The sequence below is a fragment of the Rhinolophus ferrumequinum genome, chromosome X, assembly GCF_004115265.2.
Source record: "Rhinolophus ferrumequinum isolate MPI-CBG mRhiFer1 chromosome X, mRhiFer1_v1.p, whole genome shotgun sequence".
Lineage (NCBI taxonomy): Eukaryota > Metazoa > Chordata > Mammalia > Chiroptera > Rhinolophidae > Rhinolophus > Rhinolophus ferrumequinum.
In genome coordinates this window covers 53,604,851-53,630,662 of record NC_046284.1, presented here as the reverse complement: position 1 = coordinate 53,630,662, position 25,812 = coordinate 53,604,851, and the positions used below count along the sequence as shown (strand labels likewise).

The following is a 25,812-nucleotide window of genomic DNA, read 5'->3' as shown; positions in this document are numbered from 1 at the left end:
GAAGGGTTAATGTTCTCTTGGAAGTAACGTGCGCGGCCTGTGACGGAATGACGCCAGGGGAGGGGGCCCTGCGTCCGCCGGGCCAGGTGTTTCCGGTTCACGCACAATACGGAAGCCTGTTGGGCGCTGGAGGCACGCGCCTTACGGAAGAGTGCCCTGGCGCACCGGAAGCCTCGGGAGAAGAGCGATGGCGGGTTTGACTGTGAGAGACCCTGCGGTGGATCGTTCGCTACGTTCAGTGTTCGGTGAGAGGAATTCGGTGGAACCAAGCATGGGGAAGGGACAGAAAGAGGCAGTGAGCGGCGAGGAACGCCCCCTGCATCTCATGAATCGACGCGGGAACCGGTGATGGGGCCGGCGTGCAGCTCTCCCTGCCTCCTGTGCGGCGGGCAAGCTGGTGGACTCGTGGGCAAAGGGATGCTCCCCTTACTCCGAGGTTTTGCAGCCCTACCACGATGTGGCTGAGGAAGTTAAACTAGCGTTCAACTTCTATGCGTTTCTCCTTTCACGAGCTTCAATTTTCTAGAAGCGAATGCGCATGGCAGCTGTCCCCTACTACTTCTCATCCCCTCTCCCAGAATACAGATTATGTGCTGGGATCCTTGTGTCCACTTCCCGCTCGCTCCTAACGACTTTAATCCTCTGCTTTTAGCCCGTAACATTTTAGTTCGTTGGTAGTGGTAGCGGCAATCTGGCGTCTTAAGGTGGATTGTAAATAAATGAATGAATGAACGATTAAGACCTCGTCGAAGAAATTTTAAAGAGGATCGAATCTATTCTAAGGAATCTTTTCAGCCGAAATAAGTTGTGTTTTTAAAGTATGTGTGGTGATTTTAAATCACTTTTTGGAAGGGACATGACAAAACACTTAAGAATAATTATTAAACATCTTCCACTACTTCCACGATCATTCTCCTTTGAGTGTGTGTGGGGGGTGGGGGAGTAATCCGGACATATGAGCCGGTTTTAAGAATTAAAATGTTGCTATTTTTAGTAGTTACTGATAAGACGTGCAGCCCTTCAGGTAAATAGCAATGCCTAAGTATTTTTCACCAAAGTTAAGGAAAATCCAACACTTGTCAGATCAGTCTGAGAATTGATAAAGGTGTTTAGAAATGTCTACACCTTTTGTATTTAGTTTCAGTGGTTTATTTCTCTTGCAATTAAAGTTAGCCGGCGAGATTGAAATCTTGGAACTGGGATTGGAGGAGCACTGTATTTTGAGCAAGTTGTCACATTTTCTGATATAAATAGGTACTGTATTTTCTTAATAAAGATGTAGGTTACAAACTCAGAATTTTAATGTTACCTATTTTCTTAGTGGGGAACATTCCATACGAGGCTACTGAAGAGCAATTAAAGGACATCTTTTCTGAAGTTGGACCTGTTGTTAGTTTCAGGTGAGGTTCCTTTTCACTACCTGGTGGGAGTTTCTTTAAAAATCATCACAAAATTTGGCCCTTAGTAATTATGACAGGGTTTATACTGGTGACTTTTCACATGCATTCTCCTTTGTTTGTTTGTTTGTTTGTTTGTAACAGCTTCATTGTGATATAATTCACATACCATGCAATTCCCATTCATTTTTACTAAAAGATAGATTTCTTTAAATGTATGTGGGTATGGGCAGGTGGCATTCAAAGTGCATGCCATTTTCAAATATGCCCAGACTTCTACTCTCCGCTAGGCACTTTTGTGTTTCCGATGCACGTGTTCAGCTTCAGGGTCAGCCAGGTATGTGTAACTGGTTTGGGTTTCCTGCAGAATCTGCTGCATGTGCTCATAGTCAAGCCAAAAAAAATATGCTCTCTCCAACAAGGATTACAACCTCATGCTAGTGGAGCTGTGAGCATTCCCTACTCCACCGCCCCTATAATTGTTACTTCTACAGACAACACTGCTGGGTGAAGGCTTTTCCCACCACACCAAATTGCGCAAGCCCCTTCACTAGTCACAGAGAAGTTACTGGTCGTTATGACCTGTCCTGCCCTGGAAAATCTTCTTGTCAACTGAGCTGGGGGAGGGATTCATTTTTTTAAAAAAAATGTTTATGCATGTCAACTGTAATTGGTAAATTAAAAAAGAAGTGTTTAAAAAATATTTCAGTGAGTGATAAGGTTATTTGTCTTACAGTTGACCAAATTGGAATATGGCAATGTTAGCAGGAACCCTGTGTGTATGTAACATTTGTGCCTATACTTGGTTGTGCTCTCCAGGTTGGTATATGATAGGGAGACAGGAAAGCCAAAGGGTTATGGCTTCTGTGAATACCAAGACCAAGAGACAGCACTTAGTGCCATGCGAAACCTGAATGGGCGTGAATTCAGTGGGAGAGCACTTCGAGTAGACAATGCTGCCAGTGAAAAGAACAAAGAAGAGCTGAAGAGTGAGTATAAACCCAAGTTGTATGCAACACGAGTTAGTAAAGATGTAATAATGAAGATTTTCCATTTATGATATGTTTTAGCATCTGCTGAAATGGTTACCCACTCAGCTTCTTTACTTGACCCACCTAAGGTGTTTGCGTTAGGGAAGTGTATATCTTTGAGAAACAAGGTAAAGTTGACTTTAGAAGTCCTTCAGTTGCCAAGGAGTTGATTCCAGTTGAAGATGAATTCAGGCTCACCAAGTGATTAGTGCTAACTAGGTCGTTGGTGTTTGCCACTCCTGTAACTATGTGGCCAGATCTGTATGTGGTGGGGATATTAGCATTCTTACGGCTTTTTTTTTTTTTAATGAGGTTTATAGATCCAGGAATTCCATTTTGATATTAGCATATTTTTCTGTTTAAACCTTTTGCTTCTGAAATGGCTTGCCAAAGAAAGTTAATGTGCCTAATCCCTAATTTAGGTTAACATTGTCCACCTATGTGATCCTGGTCCCAGCTTTACTCTTGAGAACAGAAAATGCATTCTGTCACTTTCCTCCACAGAAGTAAGAGAGTTGGAAATCATTTATTTCTGAGCTCTAGAGAATTTAAAGTTATCAGTGTGTCCTTAAACAGCCCTGGAAAGTAGATTCTTGAAATGATTTATTTCTTTATTTTGCCTCCTTAACTTTTTCGTACTTTCTTCCTAATCAGGTCTTGGCACTGGTGCCCCCGTCATTGAGTCACCTTATGGAGAGACCATCAGTCCTGAGGATGCCCCTGAGTCCATTAGCAAAGCAGTTGCCAGTCTTCCACCAGAGCAGATGTTTGAGCTGATGAAACAAATGAAGGTGGGAGGGGGATTAAGTTATGAATAAATCCAATCACATCAAATTCTCAAGAGTTAATTAATAAACTTAATGGAAATGATTTCCTGAGCTCAAATAGAAGGCGTGCCTGTTGACCACCATTTCTTGCACCTTCAATATTCCATGTGTGCCTGGTGTGTTTTATATTTCATGCAGAGAGCTTTCCATTCTTGTGCACAAACACACCAACACCGTCTGGCTGTATTTCTGTGACCCATAGCTAACAGATGTAGATAGTAAAATGTGGCTTTTTCCCTAAATGATAATGTGGTATTTGAAATGCCTCTTCTCTTGCCTGCCATGACCAAGATTGTGTGTGCTGTGTAAAAACCAGTGACAGCTTAAAAAGCCTCTGGAATATTACACTTCTCAGGTGGGAATGGCTCTAAATAACTATTAATTTCTGAGTAATAAATATTAAACCTGATGATGAATCTGTTTATCTTCTCAGCTCTGTGTCCAGAATAGTCCCCAGGAAGCACGGAACATGTTACTCCAAAATCCTCAACTGGCTTATGCTTTGCTACAAGCACAGGTAGTGATGAGAATTGTGGATCCAGAGATTGCTCTGGTGAGTACTTCTGGTTCTTTTATGGAAATGCCAGGGTAATGCATGAGTGGGGTAGGAACTACCTGATTGCTTTGTTAAACAGACAGCTCATAGATTTGTCTTTTCACTTTGTAGAAAATTCTGCATCGCCAGACAAATATCCCAACGCTAATTGCAGGCAACCCGCAGCCAGTCCACAACGCTGGGCCTGCCTCCGGATCCAGTGTGTCAATGAACCAGCAGAATCCTCAGGCCCCTCAGGCCCAGCCTTTGGTAGGGCTTTGCCCCTTAACATTTCCTTTATCTGTTTTAGAATGTCATTTTCATTTTAGGAGGATATATTGAAAGAAGAGTAGTCAGGAGCCAGAAATGATAATTTGAATTTCCAGGCATGAAAGCAGTTTCCAAGTTGCAGACTATTTGGCATCTGAATGAATATAGATCGGGTGCCAGGTTTGTAAAACAAAGAGATTCTGCCTGTATGCTCATTTTTATAAGTTAATTTTGTGTATATGTGCATGCGTGGCACTGTGGTTGACACTGTTTTTCCATATACACTGTTTCATTTAATACTTACAACAGTTGTATGAGTGTGGCACTCTTATTGTCTCCATTCTTACCAATGAAAAAAGTAAAGCTAGCTTTCTAAGTGACACAAAACCCTGAAGCCATAAAAGACCAGTACATTTGAAAATTGAAAAATTTCTCTATGGAGAAAAAGAAATAAACACCAAAGAAAAATGGCAAATTGGGGAAAAAGTATTGGCCATACGCATGATAGACAACAGGCTGATTACTTAAGAGCCCTCAATCATGTTCAGGAATGTTTATTGCCACATTATAAAGTGAAAAATTAGAAACATCCTAAATGTATATCAGCAGAAGAGTGGTGAAAATGTGCTATACTCTGTAACAGTTAAATAAACTGCATGTGTCACCATGAATGACTTTAAAAAACATAATTCCATACAGCAGTTAAGATGAACTGGGATACGTAGTATCTACACAGATAACTTAAAGACAATACCATATGGAAGTGAAAATAAGAATGTGGAAGCATTCCCAAAATATGGGAAATATGTGTCTGCATATATCCCAAAAATATTTTGAATGAGTTGCAAAGAATATGTTCAGTATGTAATGATTTACATAAAATTTCAAAACAGCTATAAGAATTCTTAAGTGGTTGTCTAAAAGGGGGAAATAGGGTGCAATTGGGGAAGACCACGTGGGACATTTTAATTGTATATATAATTTATTTCCTAAACTGTGTGGTTAATTTTATTTTATATGTAAATCATATATCTGGAATTTTTCATAATAAAAAAGGACCTCCTATAAATTAGTGAGAAAATTACCAATAAGCCAGTAGAAAAGTATGCAATGGACATAAACAGTTCACAAAAGTGGAAATCCAAATATATATTAAATATATAAAAAAGTGTTCAACCGCAAAACAAGATAAATATAAACAGAAAGTACAATAAACTACCATTTTTCACCTGTCAGACTGGTAGAGGCAAACAACTTGGATGGATCATACAAAGGTTTAAGACACTGGTCGGCAAACAACTTCTGTAAATGGCCAGATAGTAAATATTTCTGGCTTTGCAGGCCGTGGAGTCTCTCCTAACTAGTCAATTCTGCGGTTGGAATTTGAAGTCAGCTACAGACAATACATAAACAAATGTGGGTAGTTATAGTAGTGGAATGCATGTCAGTGTGTAGTTAATAGTAGTGGAATGCATGTCAATAAAACTTTATTTATGAAACTAGGCAGTAAGCCAGATTTGGCCCATGGGACATAGTTTGCTGACCCCTGCTGTAATTCAATAAATACTTTTTTTGGAAATAGAAAGGAAATAAATTATGACCCTGAGAAGTTAACTGGTCCAAAAATAACTTAATTGCAAATGGCAAATTCAGGAACTGAACCTGGTTCTGTCTGACCTCATAGCCTGTTTTCTCTTAGCCACCTCACTATACAATTTTCTGTTCTAGAGTTTTGTGCTCTCTGAGAGTATATGTGATTTTTTTTTTATTACTTAGCTTTTATTCTTTCTTAATTGGGCTCTTTCTATTCCAAGGGACTGCTCAGTTCTCTAGAGACTACACAGGTGATAACATAACATTCCCTTTTGTTCCTGGAGCTTTTTTTCTTTCTTTTTTTTTAAGTTGTGAAATGTATATCTATTCTGATACTTGTGATCAGTTGTACAATTTATCTAGGACAAATAACCAGATAAATTTTACATTGTTTTTTCAGGACTGGGGTTTTTCAATGACTTCAAATTTGAAATCCAGTCTACTTTGCCATACATTTGCTTAAGCTCAGAAAGCCCCCTCTCGAAATCTTGCTGATAATCTGGGCCAGTATCAACAAGTTCTCCAGATGACTGTCACTCAGTTCTATATGCTCTAATCTTGTCCACGAAGAGTTTCTGTGTAGATCAAGTTCCTATTAAATGCCACTGCTGTAACACCAATATTCCTCCTCAAATGGACTGAGATTGCAGGCTGAATGACAGGAGACCCTGAAGAGCCTCTGAAATATCATAGTGATTCTGTTATTTGTACTCGATCCCAAGCTGCCGTAGCCACTGCTTTCGCCGCCGTTCTACTTCGGCCCTGGCTTCGCCCCCACCCGCCTACCCCTCCTCCAGGAACTTTAATGTAGCATTAAAAAAAATTAACATTTCCCCCCAAATCAGAATTATATCTGAGGACAGGGATGAGAAAAGATTGGTCAAATAAAATTTTTTTTCATGTTAAAAGTGCAGGCTGCCAGCAGTTTCTTTGTTAAAAAGTCCCAGTCTCCTCTTTTTCTCCTTGGATTCAAGGCACTTTTTTTTCCGACTCTTATCACCAGGCCCCAGTCATGAAGTCAACAATAGGTGCTGCCTGCAGCCGCAACACACAGATAAGACGCGTCAGTCTCGACTTTTAGAATATGGTCCATCTTAACCGTGTTATACCATGCTCTTTACGTGTATTGTAACTTCTGTTCAAAGTGTTTTACGAATCTAATGCTGCATGAGATACGCTCTACAAAAAGGATATTTGGTAGACTATTGGAGGGTGTCAATTTGAAGAGTTCTTTAAGGCCGTAAGCTATGTGTATTGACTGCAGTTTTTCTCTTGGTCAGGGTGGAATGCATGTCAATGGCGCACCTCCTTTGATGCAAGCTTCTATGCAGGCTGGAGTCCCAGCACCAGGACAGATACCAGCCGCTGTAACAGGACCTGGCCCTGGTGCCTTAGCTCCTGGAGGTAGGTTTCATTTACAGCCTTCACTGTTTTGGTATTTTGCTCAGGTTTTATTATAGCGAATGGGATAGATCTCGATATAAGATTAATACACAGCTAGGAAGTATATATCCTAAATGGAGGAAATAGTTGTTTTTTTATATACAAATCCTATATGTCTGATTACAAGAACAAGACAGTAAAGTGGAAAAGTACAGTAAAACCTCCAAATTAACGAAGGGAAAATTAGAATGAATGAAAACTAGACCAATCCAGTAAATACAGAGAAAAGGATATGACATTGTGAAATAAGTAGTAATAAACGTAGAGTAAGGTGGAAGAAATAGCATCTGGTATAGTGATTATTTTACTAAATGTGCATGGACTGAATTCTGCCATTAAAAGTCAGAGATTAAAAAGTACATGGAAAAAACACGCAGAATACATGGTCATGTTTCTCCTTATTATACTTAACAGACATAAAATTGCATTTCATAAAAATAATCAGACCAAAGAACAAAAGGGAAAAGGAATTTTAGAAACTGTATATTTTCACGGGAAGTGTATATATAGGAATTAATAGAGTATTGCTATTACACTTGTAGCTTTTTATCATTCAGCAATCATAACTAAAAAAGTTATGTGTGAAATAGTGATCTCCATATGAAATGCCTATATGAACACAAGTATATCAATATTGAAAGTTTTTGTGCAACGAACTTGCTTCTTGATAATTCATCTAATTTAGGTTAGATTGACTATAACACTACTCGTGGGGGATAATTTAATCTAAATTGTTTTGTTTTATACAGAGCAAAGTTGATAAGGAATGGAAGAAGGGATTTTTAAAGAAATTCCAGCAAACTTACAATTTTTATTTATCCTATAGAGTTATAGTTAAATTATCTTTCAGTGAAAGAAATAGATTCTGTAATTTATACCTTTTTGAGTTATAGGTGAGTAGTTTACCATAAAATATCACAATTTGTAATGTGGGCCTACTACACATGACAAGTATACAAGCCAGGACATATGCAGCTCATTACATGAGTTGAAAAACACCTGAATACCCTGTTCAGTGAGACAAGTGTGCTGATCACTCACTTGGATGTCACAGCAATGCCAGATTGCTATGAAAGTTTCTAAGTGTCTGCTCTCCATTTCTATACTTACATTGTCATGATCTGTTAACACACAGAGTATGGATCAACATTGTCTGTGAACCACAATTTGAGTAGCATTGTGTTAGTGGACAAAAAATAAGTAAGGGCATTAAGGAATAAAATAGTGGAACCAATAAGCTTGGTTTACTATATAGAGGGCACCTTGTATCTCTTGACTAGAGAATGCACTGCCCCCCACCAATGACCATGGAACAGTAAACAAACAAACAAACAAACAAAAAAAACGACCATGTACTTAGCCATAAAATAAAAACAAATTTTAAAATATGGGTATTTTACAGGCAGTATTCACTGATTATAGGCCAGTAAAATTAGAAATAAGTAATTAAAAGGTGACTGAAAAAAAACCTTCACTTAGAAAATTAAGGGACATACTCTGGGTAACCCTTGAATTAAAGAGGAAATAGAAAGACATTTATGAATTACCTACAAGAGAACAAAAAGTAGTACACTTCATACAAAAAAAGTACAGGAAATAGTGAAAGCAGTACTTAAAGTAAAATGAATATCCTTAAATACCTATACTATTAAGGAATAAAGGAACTCGACTAGTTTTAAAGAATTAGAAAAATAATTTTTAAAAAAGAGGAAATTAATACATATAAAAGCTTTGATCAAATATATGGTGATGGAAGGAGAACTGACTCTGGGTGGTGAACACACAATGGGATTTATAGATGATGTAATACAGAACTGTACACCTGAAATCTATGTAATTTTACTAACAATTGTCACCCCAATAAATTTAAAAAAAAAATAAAAGTACATATAAAAGCTGAAAGTAAGTGTAAAAGAAACTTAAAATAATTTAATTTTCAAGTGTTTTTTTGTGTTTGTACCATTTATACTTCTGAAGTTGTTAAAACTTCACTTAAGATTTTTGAGGTACCCTGTACAAAACTTTGACAGTTGATGAGAAGGCGGAATAACCCATTAGGAAAGTAGGCAAAGAACTTGAGTAGGGAAGGCAACGCAGTGGCTCAGGTGGTTGGAGTGCTGTGCTCCTAAGGCCAAGGTTGCCGGTTCAATTCCCACATGGGTCTGTGAGCTGTGCCCTCTACAGCTAAGATTGTGAACAACGGCTCAACCAGGAGCTAGGCAGCCTTGGGCTGCGGTGGGTGGTGAACAACTGCCTCAGCAGGGTGGAGGGGAGCGCGAGGCTCGTAATATCAATGTGGGCCAGGGAGCTGCGTCCTGCACAACTAGACTGAAACAGTGGCTTGAACCGGAGTTGGGGTGGAGGAGTAGGTACTTCATAGAAGTGCAAATCCAAATGGCAACAAAAACAAATTCACTTATGGTCAGGACGTTGCAAATTAAATAATGACATTTTGCTTTACTTAAACCCATCAGGCTAGCAAAAATTTCAAAGAGAGAACACTTACTATTGGTGGGGAATGTGGTATAGATTCCGGGTGGAATTGTGAAGTTACTTTTAAAAAAGTAATCTCATATTAAAAACTCATATACACTTTGACCCACCAATTCCATTTCTGGGAAGCTAGCCCATACAAGGAAAGCACTGCTGTGTGAATGTATAATATGAGAAATGATGCCCATAATCCCTTCTACTACCAATTTCTTCAAATCCTAAATTTTTGTATTGTTTTGGTGAGTAGTCTAAATAAATCATAGAATGTTATGGCTACAAGAGAGCTTTGAAATCAGTTAGACCTGTGGTTCTCAAACTTTGGTGTGCATTAAAATCACGTAAGGGGCTTAATAAAACACAGATTGCTGGTCCCCATCCCCAGACTTTCTAATTCAGCAGGTCTGAGGTAGGGTACTGAGAATTTGCAGTTCTAACAAGTCACTGGTGATGCTGACACTTGGTCTGAGGACCATGTTCTAAGAACCACTGGTTTAAGCCAGCTCCTTCACATTACAGATGAGGAAGCCTGGAAATATGTTAATTTTATCAGATCACTTGCTCAAAATGACAATTACTTAGTAGCAGGGGTAGGGATAGCACAGATTCAGGTTCTTTATCCATGACTCTTTGATGCCTGGCATGTTAAAATGGAATGGAAGTGAATGTGAAGTGTACTTTGATAGTTTAGATAAGTATTAATGACTGCAAACAGTTCAGCTTGTCTTTTCTCCCCACTCACAGCATATATTGTTCCTTTGAGGAAAAGAGAATTATTGCTTTGTGGAAAGGGCCAGACGAGGACTTGTGGTACATGAGTATTCTTTATGGAGCAGTCATCATACCTTGACTGGTTAGAATAAACCAGTGCTTCTCAACTCTGTAAGACCCAGCGGTCTCTCTTCATAACAAGTAGTTTGCAGTGACTCTTTACTATCCGGAAAAGAAATGCACAGATGATAGAAGCTACTTAACATGATTTCCAAAAAAATCAGTATAATGCCCTAACTATAACATAAAGGGTAAGTAAAAGGAAATCAATTTATAATAAAAAGTATTTTTTAATATACAAGTGTTTAGGCACAACTGCACTAGAAATCAAAAGATAGGAATCAGATGCTTGCACCTATACCACAAATGTAAAAGCTACAAATGTAGACAGATATAGGTATTTTTTTTGGCAACTCAAATAACATAACTGTTGATACCAGTGAAAGTTTACAAGACAGGGTAATTCTTAATTTTGTGGGTCTATCTCATACATTGCAGGACATCTAGTATCCCTGTTGGGTTCTCATTAAACGCCAAAGTTTTTCATTTTTTTTAATTATTTATGTCTTGTTTTTTTAGTTACAGTTGATATTCAGTATTGTTTTATATCAGTTTTAGGTGTACAGCGTAATGGTATGACATTGATGTAATTTATGCAGTGATCCCCCCGATTAGTCTAGTACCCACCTGGCACTATACAGAATTGTTGCAACATTATTGACTATATTTCCTATGCTGTAATTTACATCCCCGTGATAATTTTGTACTTTGTCATCCCTTCACTTTTTTCACCGAACTCCCCAGCCCCCCTCTGGCAACCACCAGGTTGCTCTCTGTATCTATGAATCTGTTTCTGTTTCGTTTATTCATTTATTTTGTTCTTTAGATTCCACGTATAAGTAAGATCATATGGTACCTGTCTTTCTTTGTCTGACTTATTTCACTTAGCGTAATACCCTCTAGATCCATCCATGTTGTCGCAAATTATAAGATTGCATTCTTTTTTATGGCCAAGTAATATTCCACTGTATACATGTACCACATCTTCTTTATGTAATCATCCATTGATGGGCACTTGGGTTGCTTCCATATCTTGGCTATTATAAATAGTGTTGCAATGAACATAGGGGTGCATATATCTTTTTGAGTAGTCATTAAACACCAGCTTTGCCCTCACAAATCTTTGTCACAACCAAAACAGTATACCCACACATTACCAAATACCCTGTGAATATTACTGCCACCTGTGAGAGGAGTTACATGGGTAAGTGCCATTGTCCTCCTGTATTACAGAAGAACTTCCTGCCAAGGTATTGATAACCAATGAGATTAAGTATTCTTATAATGCACTTTTCTGTCACTGAAGTCTAAAGTATACTAACAAATTCCATCTTCTGTATAACTACATTGTTTGATGGTAGTTATCTTCCTGGTAGGTTTCTGCTTATAGGGCAGAAAGAGGAAATTTGTTAATTCAGCCATTATCCCAATTTTGTTTCCAGCGGTCCTAATTTATGTTTTCTTTCTGGCCCTTTGTCTTCCAGGAGGAATGCAGGCCCAGGTTGGAATGCCAGGAAGTGGACCAGTGTCCATGGAACGGGGACAAGGTAAATAAATAGTAATGTCTGATTAATGTGGACTGGATTGGAAATGTTCTATACCTGCACTAAGATGGAAATGTGGCAGCCACTAACCACATAGAGCTATTTGAATATTAAAGTAATTAAGTTACCTAAAATCTAAAATTCAGTTCCTCATTCACACTAGCCACGTTACGAGTGCTCAATGGCCACATGTGGCCAGTGGATACCCTACTAGATATTGCAAATATAGAACATTTCTATCATTGCAGAAAATTCTATTGGACACCACTGGTCTAGACTTTCCATCTAGTGATTCAGAGCCCAGCTCTGCAAGAACTGATGACAAAGCAAATGGATCCTTCGTTTCCATTTAATTTACATCACCTTTTCCTGATAGTCTAATGATTCTGCTGACATGTTTGCTCTCCCTCTATGAATAGCTATTGACTGAGTAACGAATTTTAATAATGAGCAAGTAATATGCAGCCAGGTATATAGAAGACTACATTGAAACCCCAGAGAAAACTGGGAGGGGATCAAAGATCTATGAAGCCTATTTGATAGGTGTATGTTATACTGTGCCAGTAACACTGGATACCACAGTAGCAACTGCTCAAAAATCTCCAGGTTATTTCTCTATGTTATTGGAGTTTGAAGAAAAAGAAAGTGCAGTGCTTCAGTTAAAATTGACGTTAGGAGGAGAGAGAGTGAGAAAACGGGAGGAACTAACCATAAAACTGAGTGCATGCTATAGGTCAGGCACTTGGATTTTCATAAACAATCTTGTGAGTTAAGGGGCAGCACCTCAAGTTTTCAGATAAAGAGATGGAAGCCGTGTTTTAAGTTACTTACTCAAGGGGACATGGTAAAAATACCCATATCTGAGTAGCAGGGACTGGATTTGGTGCACTCATCTTTTCCATCTCGTAAGTGATAGAGCTAAAATTCCGAAGTCTCTGATTCTAGAATCTATCCTCTTTTTGTCAATCCACACTGCCTATATTAACTTCCAAAACTATCCTGCAGTGTCTCCTTTTCTTATTCATTATATCTTTGTGATGAAAAAGAACAACTTTGGACACACAGAGAGAAGCTAAAGTTACTTCTTCTTAGCACACGGCCTGTAAGTGAAACCTATTTTTTAAGCAAAATATTAAGAAATAGGCATATGTACTGTACTCCTTGTCTATAGTTTGTACTCTGGGGTTGGTTACTGAAGTGACAGACTAATAATCTTGTCAGGTGGTTGACAGTGGAACAAGCTCTTGACTAAATACCTCTTCTGAGCAGCCCATGCTTTTGTGCTATTGTGCCCCACCCCTTGGCTAATCAGTAGATTGTGTATTACCCCAAAGTATTTTTGCAGTAGTGAGAAAGAATTGGGGTTTCAGGCATATTTTTACCTCTCCCCAAGTCATCAGTCAGGCTAGAGCTATTTAATATACAGGAGTCTGACAATTAAATTTGCAAACTCATTCTAGAAAAAGTACTATATACCTCATTGCTGAATATCACTACGGTCACCCTCAAAGTACTCCCCTGGGGAGAACCTATGCACCGACGCCAACCCCTAGTCCACCCTTCAAAGCAATTTCGGAACTCTTTTTCTGGAATGGCCCTCAGAGTTGTACCCTTGATGTCCTGAATGTCATCAAAATGTCTTCCTTTCAATATTTCATTGATCTTCGGGTAAAAAAAGAAGTCATTGGGGGGCCAGGTCATGTGAGCAGGGAGGGTGTTCCAATACGGTTATTTGTTTACTGGCTAAAAACTCCCTCACAGACAGTGCTGTGTGAGCTGGTGCATTGTCGTAATGTAAGAGCCAGGAATTGTTGGCGAAAAGTTCAGGTCGTCTAACTTTTTCACGCAGCCTTTTCAGCACTTCCAAATAGTAAACTTGGTTAACTGTTTGCCTAGTTGGTACAAATTCATAATGAATAATCCCTCTGATATCAAAAAATGTTAGCAACATCATTGCAGCAAGTTCACAAACTTAATTGTCAGACATCTTCTTTCCTGCTGTAGTTATCTTCACCCTCCTGGTCAAAAGTTAACGAAGGGGAATGGCTCAAGTTTTGAAGGTGTATGAAAGCTGTCTTCATGAGGAAACAAAGTGAGATGAGTTTTCTTTTATAGTTTTCCTTCAGTACCCAGCAGAGGAAGCAAGAATCTTTCCCTTTGTATCTAGTTTGTCTTTCCCCCCCCCCCCCCCCGGAATCCTTGCTTCTTTCACACATTTGTAATGGAGAAAGGAGACGGTGATATGTTTAAGAAGATACTTCCTCTTGCCTTGTGCCACCTTTGTCTAGTATTGGTGCCCTTGTCATCTCATTAATCTTTGTTTGCTGTTGTCATGATTATTTATTATCAAAGACTCGCAGTAGTGGAATATTTCTTGAGGAGTGATACTCTCTCTCCTTGTCTAAAGTCCATTCACTGCATTTCCTCATTTGATACTTTTTGATAGCAGAAATTTTTGTGCTTTAAAATATGGCAAAATAGTAACTGTCATGGGCCTCTCCAGAATAAATTTTGCCTTCCAGATGCAGTATAATTTCTTTGATTTTTCCTTATGTCATATGTCTGTTTTTTACCTAACTAGAGATTCAGAACCATCCTGTTAACATTTTGTTTCTTTTTTCTAATGGTATCATAAGGAGATTTAGGGGGAATCAGGGGCAGAGGTGAAAATTGAAAGTAGTTGGTTATTCCTGCCCAAATAAAATCAATGGCCCACCTGTTTCAGCTTAGGAAGCAATCTCATCAAAGCAGAAGAACTTCAGATCCCAAAGAAACTAGTATAGTTTAGGAAGATTTTGTAGCCTGGGGCAAACTAATGAATTCTTGGCTTCTTAACGTACGTGTGTAAATTTCCAGTGTCTGTACGCGTATGTTTCTGCATGTGTGTGCAAGTTATTTTAAGTGTCTGCTCTTTCTCCTTTTGAACTTACTGCTCACCTAGGAACACTACAGCACTCGCCCGTGGGACCTGCCGGGCCTGCATCAATTGAGCGAGTTCAAGGTACCCATTGTGTCTGCAGGTTTCCTTTTGCCTGTGGTGTTCAGGGTGGGACATTGAAAGGACAAGGGCTGCTTGGCAGTCATCCTCACGGTCAGAACCCAGAAGGGTAGTGTTTTGGGTTTTTGTTTTTTCATTTTTTCCTGTAAGGGGCCACAAGCCTAAGATTGATCATCTCACACAGGGCAGAGAACATGGATGATACGGGAGTCTGTCCAAGGCTGTACTCCCTCCCTACTGGTGTCAGGAAGCTTGGATGAAATAGCAGAGTATAAGGAGACAGCAGGTTCTGGCAGAGCCATGGCAGTGTTCACATATGCCAAGAGCCTACCTCTCTTTTGTGACTCTGGTCCTTGAACTAAGATTAATTATAAGGAGAACCAGGAGCATAAATTTCTTCAGGTTGCAGTGCTAGTCTTGGGCACATTGCTCCCCAGTTTGCTCTTCTGTATAATTCCATCCATACCTCTGACATGGCACAGATTCTGCCTACACTGTTCTTGAGCTGCAAGAGGAGTCTGCTGTGGTGAGGTTTCACCCACTCTAAGGTGTCTGAATTATGTTGTCAATGGTCTCTATAGAGTCGTTTCTGGTTTCCTTCTGTGTCCTTCACAGCAGTAACTCCCCGTTTGTTTCCCCGTCAGTGCCAATGCAAGACCCCAGAGCAGCTATGCAGCGTGGGCCCTTGCCTGCCAACGTCCCAACTCCTCGCGGTTTGTTAGGAGACGCTCCCAATGACCCACGTGGAGGCACTTTACTTTCTGTAACTGGAGAAGTAGAGCCTAGGTAAGCAGTGACATAGAAGGAAAAGCTTAGAGGAATCACAGTTTTCTCTTGCTTTGAGAACAAAGTCTTTCCATACCAGTTGTATCTGTCGGCTGCTGTCGAAAACTAAGCACCTCTCCTTGGGCAGAACTGTGTAATTGAGTCTGTCATTTTGATCTTCAGAAATTGGAAAATCTAGCACACATACCTGAACAGGAAAAATTTATATTGCTTATTGGTAATAGTCATATTAATCATGGCAACAATAATAATTGATATTCATGGGGATTGTGCTTCTGACTCTGCTCTGAGTACTTTACTTAGATCATCTCATTAAATCCACACAACAATCCTGTGAGATTGATACTAATATCAGTACCATTTTATAGATGAAGAAACCAAGGCATAGAGAAGTTAAGTAAGTGTGCCCAAGATCACACAGCTAATAAGTGATGGAGCCTATATTTGAACCCATACGGTAATCATGTCCTGAAGCACTACACTGCTTACTCATTATATATAATGGATATCCATTAATCCCTCCTTAATTATAAGTGCCCTGACCAAATATGAAATTCTAAAATATGTTGATTTATATCTCCATAGCTTTTCTTCAACCTGTTTGATGTTATTCTCTTAGCATTTATAGACTGATGTTTGCATCATTTCTTTATCTGATTTTTACTTAACTGATCTTCTGGCTGACACTTTTATTTTGTTGTTTTGTTCTGTTTTAAAATATAACGTGTTTTTCCATCTGTAGAGGTTACCTGGGACCACCTCATCAGGGCCCACCCATGCACCATGTCCCTGGCCATGACGGCCGTGGCCCACCCCCACATGAGATGAGGGGAGGACCATTAGCCGAGCCCAGACCTCTAATGGCAGAGCCAAGAGGACCCATGCTAGATCAGAGGGGTCCACCCTTGGATGGCAGAGGTAAGGGCAGACCACGTCACAAGACCGACTGGTAATGGCGGGCTGATGATAAACTTGACTGTCTTAGGCGCTAATCTAGGATACAGAATGCTGGGGTGATAGGGTTGGTAAGTATTTTTAAGGTTTATCTGCAAATCTGAGCAATTGGGAAGGAGAAAGTAGTCTTACATAGTTAGGGGGAGATGTGACTAAAGGAACAGATTTCTGTCTTTCTTGGGTTGTTGGTTCTTTTTGCAGTAAAGGTGAATAGGTACGCAGTAGTTTTCTTGCACCTTGCTTTATAGGTGGAAGAGATCCTAGAAGCATAGAGGCACGAGCCATGGAGGCACGAGCCATGGAGGCAAGAGGATTAGATGCTAGAGGATTGGAGGCCCGTGCACTGGAAGCCCGTGCAATGGAGGCCCGTGCGATGGAGGCCCGTGCGATGGAGGCCCGTGCGATGGAAGTCAGAGGGATGGAGGCGCGAAGTATGGATGCAAGGGGCCCTGTCCCTGGTCCTAGAGGCCCTATACCTGGTGGAATCCAGGGTCCCAGTCCAATGAACCTAGGGGCAGTTGGCCCCCAAGGGTCCAGACAGGTATGTGAAACACTTCTAGCTTCCATGTGAAATCTTGATCTGTTGAGGAATTTATTATTGAGCCTGATTATTACTGCTTTCTGATTTGGGCTATTTCTCAGTTTGTTAGAAAGGGAACATTAGAATCTCCCTTCCGTTGGTTTCTCTGTCCCTTAGGGTGGTGATTTTCTGGCCACCAAGATTGTAATCCAAAAGAGCAACCTTGTCCCACTATTTCAGGAGCTCTTGCATTCAGAGAAGAGGCCCTGGAAATTCAGGAGGTAGTATATCCATAGAATCTAGGCATGGGTCATTTGAAAACCTCCCACAAACAATTCTAATGTACAACACTAAGAGCCACTTGCATTAGAGCATTTGAAGAGCACTTAGTGGTCGTTTGGATAATCTTAGGTTTGTATAAACCTGTTTTAATTTACTTTGATTGCATAGCCTCAGTGAACAGTGGAGTATGAAAGGCTATTTACTAATGCTAACCTTAAAACCCATGGGACTGAATTTTTACCTCTGCTTTCTGTTTGTTTACCTCTCTCCATCTATGAGTATGTGGTAGTCTCTGATTATTTTTGCGTTGTCACCACCTCCCTCTTCACCCCGAGTTGGTTATGGGGAGGTGGTGTATGTGTTTCTTCCCTGAGTTTTTATATGCTAGAACCTTCATCTCCCTCGACCCCGTCCACCTTCCTTTTTCCTGTATGTGTCTTCCTCCTTCCTGTATGTACTTCTGTCTCTTTCCTCTTCCATATGCTTCTGTGCCTTCCTCCCCGTGTGTGTGTGTGTGTGAGAGAGAGAGAGATAGGAGTATGTGAGAGCTAAAATGGAACATGTCAATCTTCCAGTTCTTTCATTTTGTAATTTTGGAAAGTGAGACCCAAGAATTCAGTTGACTTAATCTAAATTCATACAACTGAAAAGTGGCAGAGCATGGAATAGGATCCACTGTTTTTTCCATTGTACTGTTATCTGCATGTTGTATATGTGTACAGGTGTGTCTACCGCCCCCTCTTTAATATGAAATCTGAGCATATTGTTTCTGGTATGTGTAGAATAAATCTTCTCTGTAGTTTTTCAAGTTGTGCTTTAAAAAAAAATGTGTTCATTGACCTTGATGTTTATTGTGCCCTCTATGGTCAGTAGCCTCATAGAAATGGTTTTTGTGCATTCAGTCATTCGACAAATATTTATTGACCGCCTACTATGTACCAGACAGAGCTATATGTACTAGGATGTAGCATTGTGAACAAAATGAAGTCCCTTCCCCATTATGCTTGTGTTCTAGTTGGAGAGGCAAACAAGAAATAACTACATGATGTGCTTATATAAATCTGTTGATAATTCTGTGGAGAAAGATGTTGAAAAGAATGGTTGGAAGACCACTTCTGGATAATGTCTTGCTCCTTTATCTTCGCTAATGCTTGAACTCATTACTGTGTAATATTAGATTTACATAGTTTTCATTAGTAGATTCTATACAGCTAATTAGATCTGAGGTAGAAAAAATAAAAAAAAATTATCTTCAAACCTTTTAAAAATTGTTTAAAGCAGTGTTTACTTATAAATAAATATATAAAGTACATTTACTCATATATAATAGATACACAATAAGAATCTTACTTTCTCCCCTGTACCAATCTTCCCTGTGACCCCCGTCTACTATAGGTAATTGTTACTAGATTTTTTTTATGTATCCTAGATTTTTTTTATGTATCCTTCTAGCAAATAAGAATATATATTCTTATTTGTTGCAAATATGAATATACATATACTCTTATATTTCCCTCCTCTCACTGTTCTGGACCTTGGTTTTTTATTTAACAATATATCCTTAATAATTTTAAATCAGATTTTAAAATTAACTCCAGTGCACCTAAGTTGGAAATTGGTCGGTAAAAGGCTTATTAGTAGGGCGATTATATAACTTATTCAAACAGGGACATGTTTGAGAGTGAGAGTGCTATTGGTGATTACTCTGGGACAAAAGCATAAACTGGGACTGTCTTAGGCAAACCTAGATGTGTGATCACCCATATTATTACTTGTCTGCCTAGAACAGGTGCTCCTGGAAACTTTAAATGGCAATTAGTGGATGGTCAGATCACATTGCAGTACTTCAAATTAGTATTGAGTGAAGTTTCAAAAAGGTTCTTCTCAGAGATGTTTCAGATCCGTAACAGATTTTGAAAGTTCAGACCAGTCTCTGGATTCAGTATTAATTAAGAACAGAAAGTGATAATATTCTAGCAATCTGTACAAAGCTGTACTCATCATGTATCATCTCTGGTGTCTTTGGGAAATGAGCAATACATGTAAGTGAATGTTTCAGATAATAGGAATATTCTACCAAGTTTGTAAACTACTTGAATGAAAAATAATTTAGAAAGTGTATTATGCTTCCTTCCCTTCTTAAACAGGCTATACAAAATGATTCTAATCCTTTTGATTACTCAAGGCCATCATTACGTGTACCCATTATTGTATATGTATGATAGAAATATAGAAAACACAGTTACCTCCTGTTTGGTTTCTGGTTCCTTCACCGTCAGGCTGTCACCTGGCTCCTCCCATTTCTGTCATGGTATCTGCTTCTAACGGTCTGTCGACATTTATGCTTCGTTGCTTCTAATATTCTGGGGAAGCAGGTAACACATTTATTAACAGTTTGTGTTTAATAAGAATACCTAAGCTCTGGGTGAATGCCTCAGTGTGAACATAACTCCAGCACAGGGACCTTTTAACAGTTATTCTCAGTGCTTTGAGGCCTTTTCATGGGTTCTGGTAGTCTTCCCAAAGGTTGAACTCACTGAAGATCTTAAATACCAATAGGTATGATATAACTGCACTTTGTTTTTTTAATTCAGGTCAGTCATATTTCTTGGTCTGTCTTCAGCAGAAAGCATCTGCTGTATATTCGCTGGAAATTACAAAAAGCAAATGTTGAGCTAATGGCGGTCTTCTCCCCAGAGGCCTTCCCATCTCTTTTCTGCCTCTGCTGGTTTTATCTTCTCTGCCTTACTTGTGGGATATGCCCTTTGGGATGAACCACCTGTGTCTAATTGAACCAGAGGTAGGCAGTGTCCCTGTGAATGGAGCTTCCCCATGGGCCAGCACCCATTATCTTTAGACTGTCGGTTTCCACTGAGCACTAGTTTCCCGGATGCTCTCAGTTTTTTCTGTGCTCACGTGGCTGAATTTTACTTGATTTGATGGTATCCTGTTGTGCTGTGGTATTTGTTGATGATGCTGGAGCTGTGGTAAGCAGACGTGTCTAACTTGCTCGTTGGCCTCTGCCTACACCCTTCCTTCTGCCATTGCTAGCAGTGGGAACTGATCTTCATAGTCATTAATTTGCTTCTCTTACATCCATAATCAGATCCTGTTTTTCACATTGTTGTTACTGGATTCTGGTTACCTAGATGACAAGTTCCGAAATCTCTCTTCATCTCTTTGTGCACATAGGTCCCAGTCATGCAGGGTACAGGGATGCAAGGAGCAAGCATCCAGGGTGGAGGCCAGCCTGGTGGCTTTAGTCCTGGCCAGAACCAGGTCACCCCACAAGACCATGAGAAGGTAAGCAGTGCTGACTGCCTCCTTAGCTGTCTTCCTCTTTTTAGTTACCGTGTACAAGTCCTGGGTTTTCGGAGTCCCTTTGGAAATGACATTTACTCTTAGAACTCTTGATGTTCTTGTTACCTGAAAATTTATGGGCTGGTCCTAAAATCCTTAAATGGATGTATGTAAATGGCAGCTTATCTTACATTTCAGGCTTATCTGCCAATAGCAATTTTTTGTGCAGGTCCGGTTTACCTGAAAATCCAAATCCCTTCCTTCCCTTTTCTACCTTATCCCTGAAAACAGATTCCCCACGAATATCTTTCTGTTTCTATATTTGACCATTCTGGGGAGCTTATGTCTGATGGAAAGGTTGAAACTTGTAAAAAGGAGAGACTTTCAAAACAGGATTAAAAATTGAAGACTTCCCAGGGCTCACAGATACCACTTTAGTCTGCAAGAGCTTTGGGTTCATGAAGGTGTCTGTTTTGAGTCTTCTAATCTTGGGTATTACTGTCCCTTTGCTTTTTAGTGTGGCTTTTCTCACCAGCTGCTTTTGGTTTTTTTGTGTGGTTTGGGTTGATTTGGTGGCAGGGGGCTGTTTTCTATGTGTGAAATATCCGTCCTTTTTGGACAGAAGCTGGTGTTGTTTTTCTTAACTGCTGTCATGAAAACTTCCTACTTTTTTTTTTCTCTGCACAGGCTGCTTTGATCATGCAGGTCCTTCAACTGACTGCAGACCAGATCGCCATGCTGCCTCCTGAGCAGAGGCAGAGTATCCTGATCTTAAAGGAACAGATACAGAAATCCACTGGAGCACCTTGAAAGGTGAGCAGACCCACCCCACCTGAGTGAAACAAGCTCCATGTGTATTTGGGGTATGTACTTTCAACCTCGGGCAACAAAACTGTCCTGATCTCAGGGCTCTGAGGCCTGCACTCCTTGGCTAGACTTTTCACTCTTCAGTCGCTCAGCCCTATCAGGATAGTGGAAGGCTACAGGGAATTTGTTGCATTAGTTGTCATCTTTTTGAACTTTTCCTTCCTAGTGGCAAAAGTAATATACAATCAGTTTAACAAAATTAATCGAAAACAAGAAAGTAAAAAGTTCAGGGTAAAAAGCACTGTATCCTCAATCTTGATCCCCAGACATAACTTCTAAAATACAGTTTAGTGTATATTCTTCCAGATAACCAGTTATTTTATTCCAAACTGTCCCATATAAATGGAAAAAAAATACAAAGCATTTCAGTAAAATGTATTAATGTTTTAGTTCCCAGTATTTATTTTATATTGAATGTTTGGAGGTTGAAGTACTGTGGCGCATAATTAAGATCGTGAGTGTCCGCCGTCACCGTCAGTTCCGAAACATTTTACAGGTTGCTGTACGCTGCTGCCCTTGTCTTTCCTGCTCATCAGCCAGGTAAAAAGGATCATGATCATGTGACCTAACTAGATTACATGTATTGGTGTTTCTTTTAAAAAATTTCCCCCCAACATCTGTATTTCATAAAGAGTTCTGTTTCCTAAGAACACTTTACAAGTCACATTGTCCCAGTCTCAGTTGGAACATCATATTTTGAATTTCCACTTTTCACCCCATTCATATTATAATTTCCATCCATATATTATCATATAATAGTGAACACATTTACACTAATTAGCAGTCTTAACCAAATACATTGTATTTTAATCCGTATTTGTAATGTCCTTGAAGCATCCAGACCTGAAATATGCATCATATCTGTAATGGTTGAATGCCTAGCTAGACTATCTTTATGACCAGCTCTTTAACTTTTTAGTCCAAATACCCGAGGCGTTCTGTGTTCTTCAGTAAAAATATAGACTGCTTATTATATTCAGAGGAACAGATAAAAAACAAACACTTCCTCTTTTACTTTTTCTAATTTATTTATGCCAGAGAAAGTATTCCCTACAATGTGAGGAAATGATTATTTTGGGGTAGTGGAAGTAAAAATGTTTCAGAAAGTTCTTTCATTATGTATTCTTGCTTATATTTCATATCAGAGACTTGCACATAAACCACAGGGTAAGGTTTTTTATTTTATCTTTTATTTTGAAATAATTGTAAATTCACAGGTAGTTGGGAAAATAGTACCAAGAGCCTCTTGTACCCTTCCCCCAATAATAACATCTTGAGAAGCTGTTGTATGATACCTTTTTGGATTGTAGTAGAAAACCAATAAATTGACATTGGTACCTTACTGCTAACTAGACTACAGACCTTACTCAGTTTTCACCATTCTTTAAAACTACATTAATGTGTGTGTGTGTGTGTGTGTGTGTGTGTGTGTGTATGTGTATGTATGTATTGTGCATGTGCAGTTCTATGTAGTTTTACACAGGCAAGGTTTTAACGTGTATTTGCTGGTATCTGCATACTGTAGTCAAAATGTTGGCTCTCCATCCATCCTATACCTCGCTAGTTTTAATCCATCTCTGCTGTCACTGACAGGTTTACATGCCATTACCATTAGATCACCAGTTCTCAGCCAGAAGCAGTTTTGCCCACTCTAGGACATTTGGAAATGTCTGGAGACATTTTTGGTTGCCACAGCTTTAGGGACTGGTGGGCTCCTGGCATTCAGTAGGTAGAGACCAGAGATGCTACTAAACATCCTATAATGCACAGGACATCCCCGCATAACAAAGAGTTATCTGATCCCAAATGTCTGTAGTGCTGAGGTTGAGAAACCTTGCTGTAAAGGATGATTACTTTGGGGAGGCAGGAGGCAGATACCTTGGGAATCTGCCCCTGGTGTTTGGCTCTTATGCATAGCTTCCCTCCCACGCCTTTAATTTTTTTCCCCTGAGGTTTGGGGAAGAGAATTTTTTACCCCTGAGGTTTGGGGAAGAGAATTTTGTCTCCACTTCTAATGGCTTTCTCCCAACTTTTCCTTACAGGTTTTCAAAAATACCTGGCAACAAGTCTGGAAGTTAATTCCATAACTTGTTGAAATGTTACAAAAAGATGACTTCTACATCCTAACCCTTGAATGACTCAAATTGGTGCCAGGTGGAGGCCTCCCATCACCTTCTCTCAGAACGAAACCAGTTCATTCTGTTGTCTGAGTTTGTATACTTTCTGTGACTTGAAATAAACTTTGAACACAATTTTAGTATACTGCAAATTGATATACATGACCTTTTTGCTTTTAAAAAGCTGAATACCAAGGGTGAAACCTTAGATGTATTTTCTGCCCTTACCGCAGTATTGTACTTGGTTGTTACATTGCTGTAGCTCTGTTTCTCCTTTTAAGTTAGCCATTTATTCTTCTTGATGATATTTGAGAATTTCTCAGAAACCATGTTTTCTGAAACTTAGTTTTTACTTAGTTTGCTTCCAGCAGGAATAATGAGATTTGCCCTTTGAGAACTTGCTAGAACTTTTGAGTCTACTGGGAGAAAATAGCACATGCTTAGAGCTATAAAATGGTCAGAAGGCCAAACAAAGCAAAAAGGCTAGTGTATTTAGTTTAGAAAAATTCAAATATCAAAATGCTTTTTTTGTCAATAGTAGGTCTGTTTACATGCATAGTTCAGAGTTAAGACAAAGATGTATAAGCCACTGGTTTGAGTGTGTCGACAACACAAGAGACTGTTGACATTTACTTGTCTGTTCTAATGCATATTTGATAAGAAAAGCATGGATACCAAAAAGCCCTCTTCAGTCTTGGTAGTCAACCTTAAAAGTTTAAAAATCCACTAATTTTCCATATGTTCATGGTGAAAGAAAAAATGAACAGAAATCATGTGAACAAAATACATGTTATCCTACCTTCTAGATAGTCACTAACCTATAACCAAATTTATTCTGGGACATAGAAAACCCTAAAACTTTTACATTCTTATTTATTTTAAGAGGACCAAATGTAGAGCACAAGCAGTCAGGTTGCACATTAGCCCCTCCCCCACCTGCTTCCTTGCAGATAGATCCGAACATAATTAGTTCCCCAGCTCTACCCTATGGCTCTTCCAGCCTACTGTTTTCTCTCTCATAGTGGCATTAAAGAGGGACATGATGTCTCTCCATCAGGCCAACCTCAAGAGGTTATGAGGTACCTTAATAATTAGTAAAGTTCCACTGGAACTACTCGAGCCTATTTATATTCTCAGAATCCTACCCCCAGGTTAGTAGGATTATGGTCAAGTGAATTAAAAGCCTGCCATAGGCTTAGAGAATGTAATAGCATATTGCTTACATGTCAAGCAAAAGAATGCAAAGATAATCAAGATAATCAACTTTATGAGAGACATTGAAATTGAGGGATTTTCTACTCTCATATATAAGTCTTTACTACAACAAGAGTTTGCTGAAAAAGATACTTCATATTACAACTGAGGAAGGAAAACTTGCTCAAAACAGCTGAGGAGCTTTCTGAGTATCCTGCACATCCCCAATTTGGGCTTGAATATTGATTATATGTGGGATTTGTTATTATCATTACCTTTTCTGCCTACTTCCATGAATATTCTAGACCTTGATATGTTGATTTTAGCAGCAGTCATAACCTGAAGTGTCAATATATTTAGACATTGAGACCAAGAGTGAAGCCTTTCTCATTAGGAACTTATTATAAGTTTCAAGGAACCTTAATATTCCAAATCAAAGTCATTGAAGATCAAATTATCATTTGGTCAGCAGTTGTCTAACAGGAACCATATTGTCAAGGTTCCATTGTGCATTTTTCTAAAATCTTACTAAATTTAATTTAGACAGCTGACGTCCAGGAAATTTGCAATAGTGGGGGTATCCCAATCTATTCCTTTGGAAGCCTCCATTACTGTGTTTCCCCGAAAATAAGACCTAGCTGTACAATCAGCTCTAATGCGTCTTTTGGAGCAAAAATTAATATAAGACATAAAAAATTATATATGATCTTATATAAGACTGGATATTATATTATAAGACCCCGTCTTATAGTAAAATAAGACGGGGTCTTATATTAATTTTTGCTCCAAAAGACGCATTAGAGCTGATTGTCCGGCTAGGTCTTATTTTCGGG

At 39.2% G+C, this 25,812-nt stretch overlaps 1 protein-coding gene across 3 annotated transcripts; it reads left to right on the top strand.

Annotated features, from left to right (window-relative positions):
- Positions 1-133: 133 nt before the first annotated feature.
- Positions 134-25,697, top strand: CSTF2 (cleavage stimulation factor subunit 2). Of its 3 annotated transcripts, XM_033117540.1 has the most exons (16): positions 134-245; positions 1,322-1,400; positions 2,217-2,386; positions 3,083-3,219; positions 3,689-3,808; positions 3,923-4,060; positions 6,934-7,057; positions 11,902-11,964; positions 14,903-14,962; positions 15,604-15,745; positions 16,488-16,663; positions 16,948-17,240; positions 20,694-20,804; positions 21,489-21,614; positions 22,165-22,208; positions 23,711-25,697. In XM_033117540.1, the coding sequence occupies exons 1-14, from the start codon at positions 188-190 to the stop codon at positions 21,609-21,611; spliced, it is 1,794 nt and encodes a 597-aa protein (XP_032973431.1). In that variant the 5' UTR covers positions 134-187; the 3' UTR covers positions 21,612-21,614; positions 22,165-22,208; positions 23,711-25,697. The 3 variants fall into 3 exon arrangements, with proteins under 3 accessions (XP_032973431.1, XP_032973423.1, XP_032973439.1); XM_033117532.1 differs by lacking the exon at positions 22,165-22,208 and having other exon boundaries at positions 23,711-23,937; XM_033117548.1 differs by lacking the exons at positions 14,903-14,962; positions 22,165-22,208 and having other exon boundaries at positions 23,711-23,920.
- The last annotated feature ends 115 nt before the right edge of the window (positions 25,698-25,812 follow it).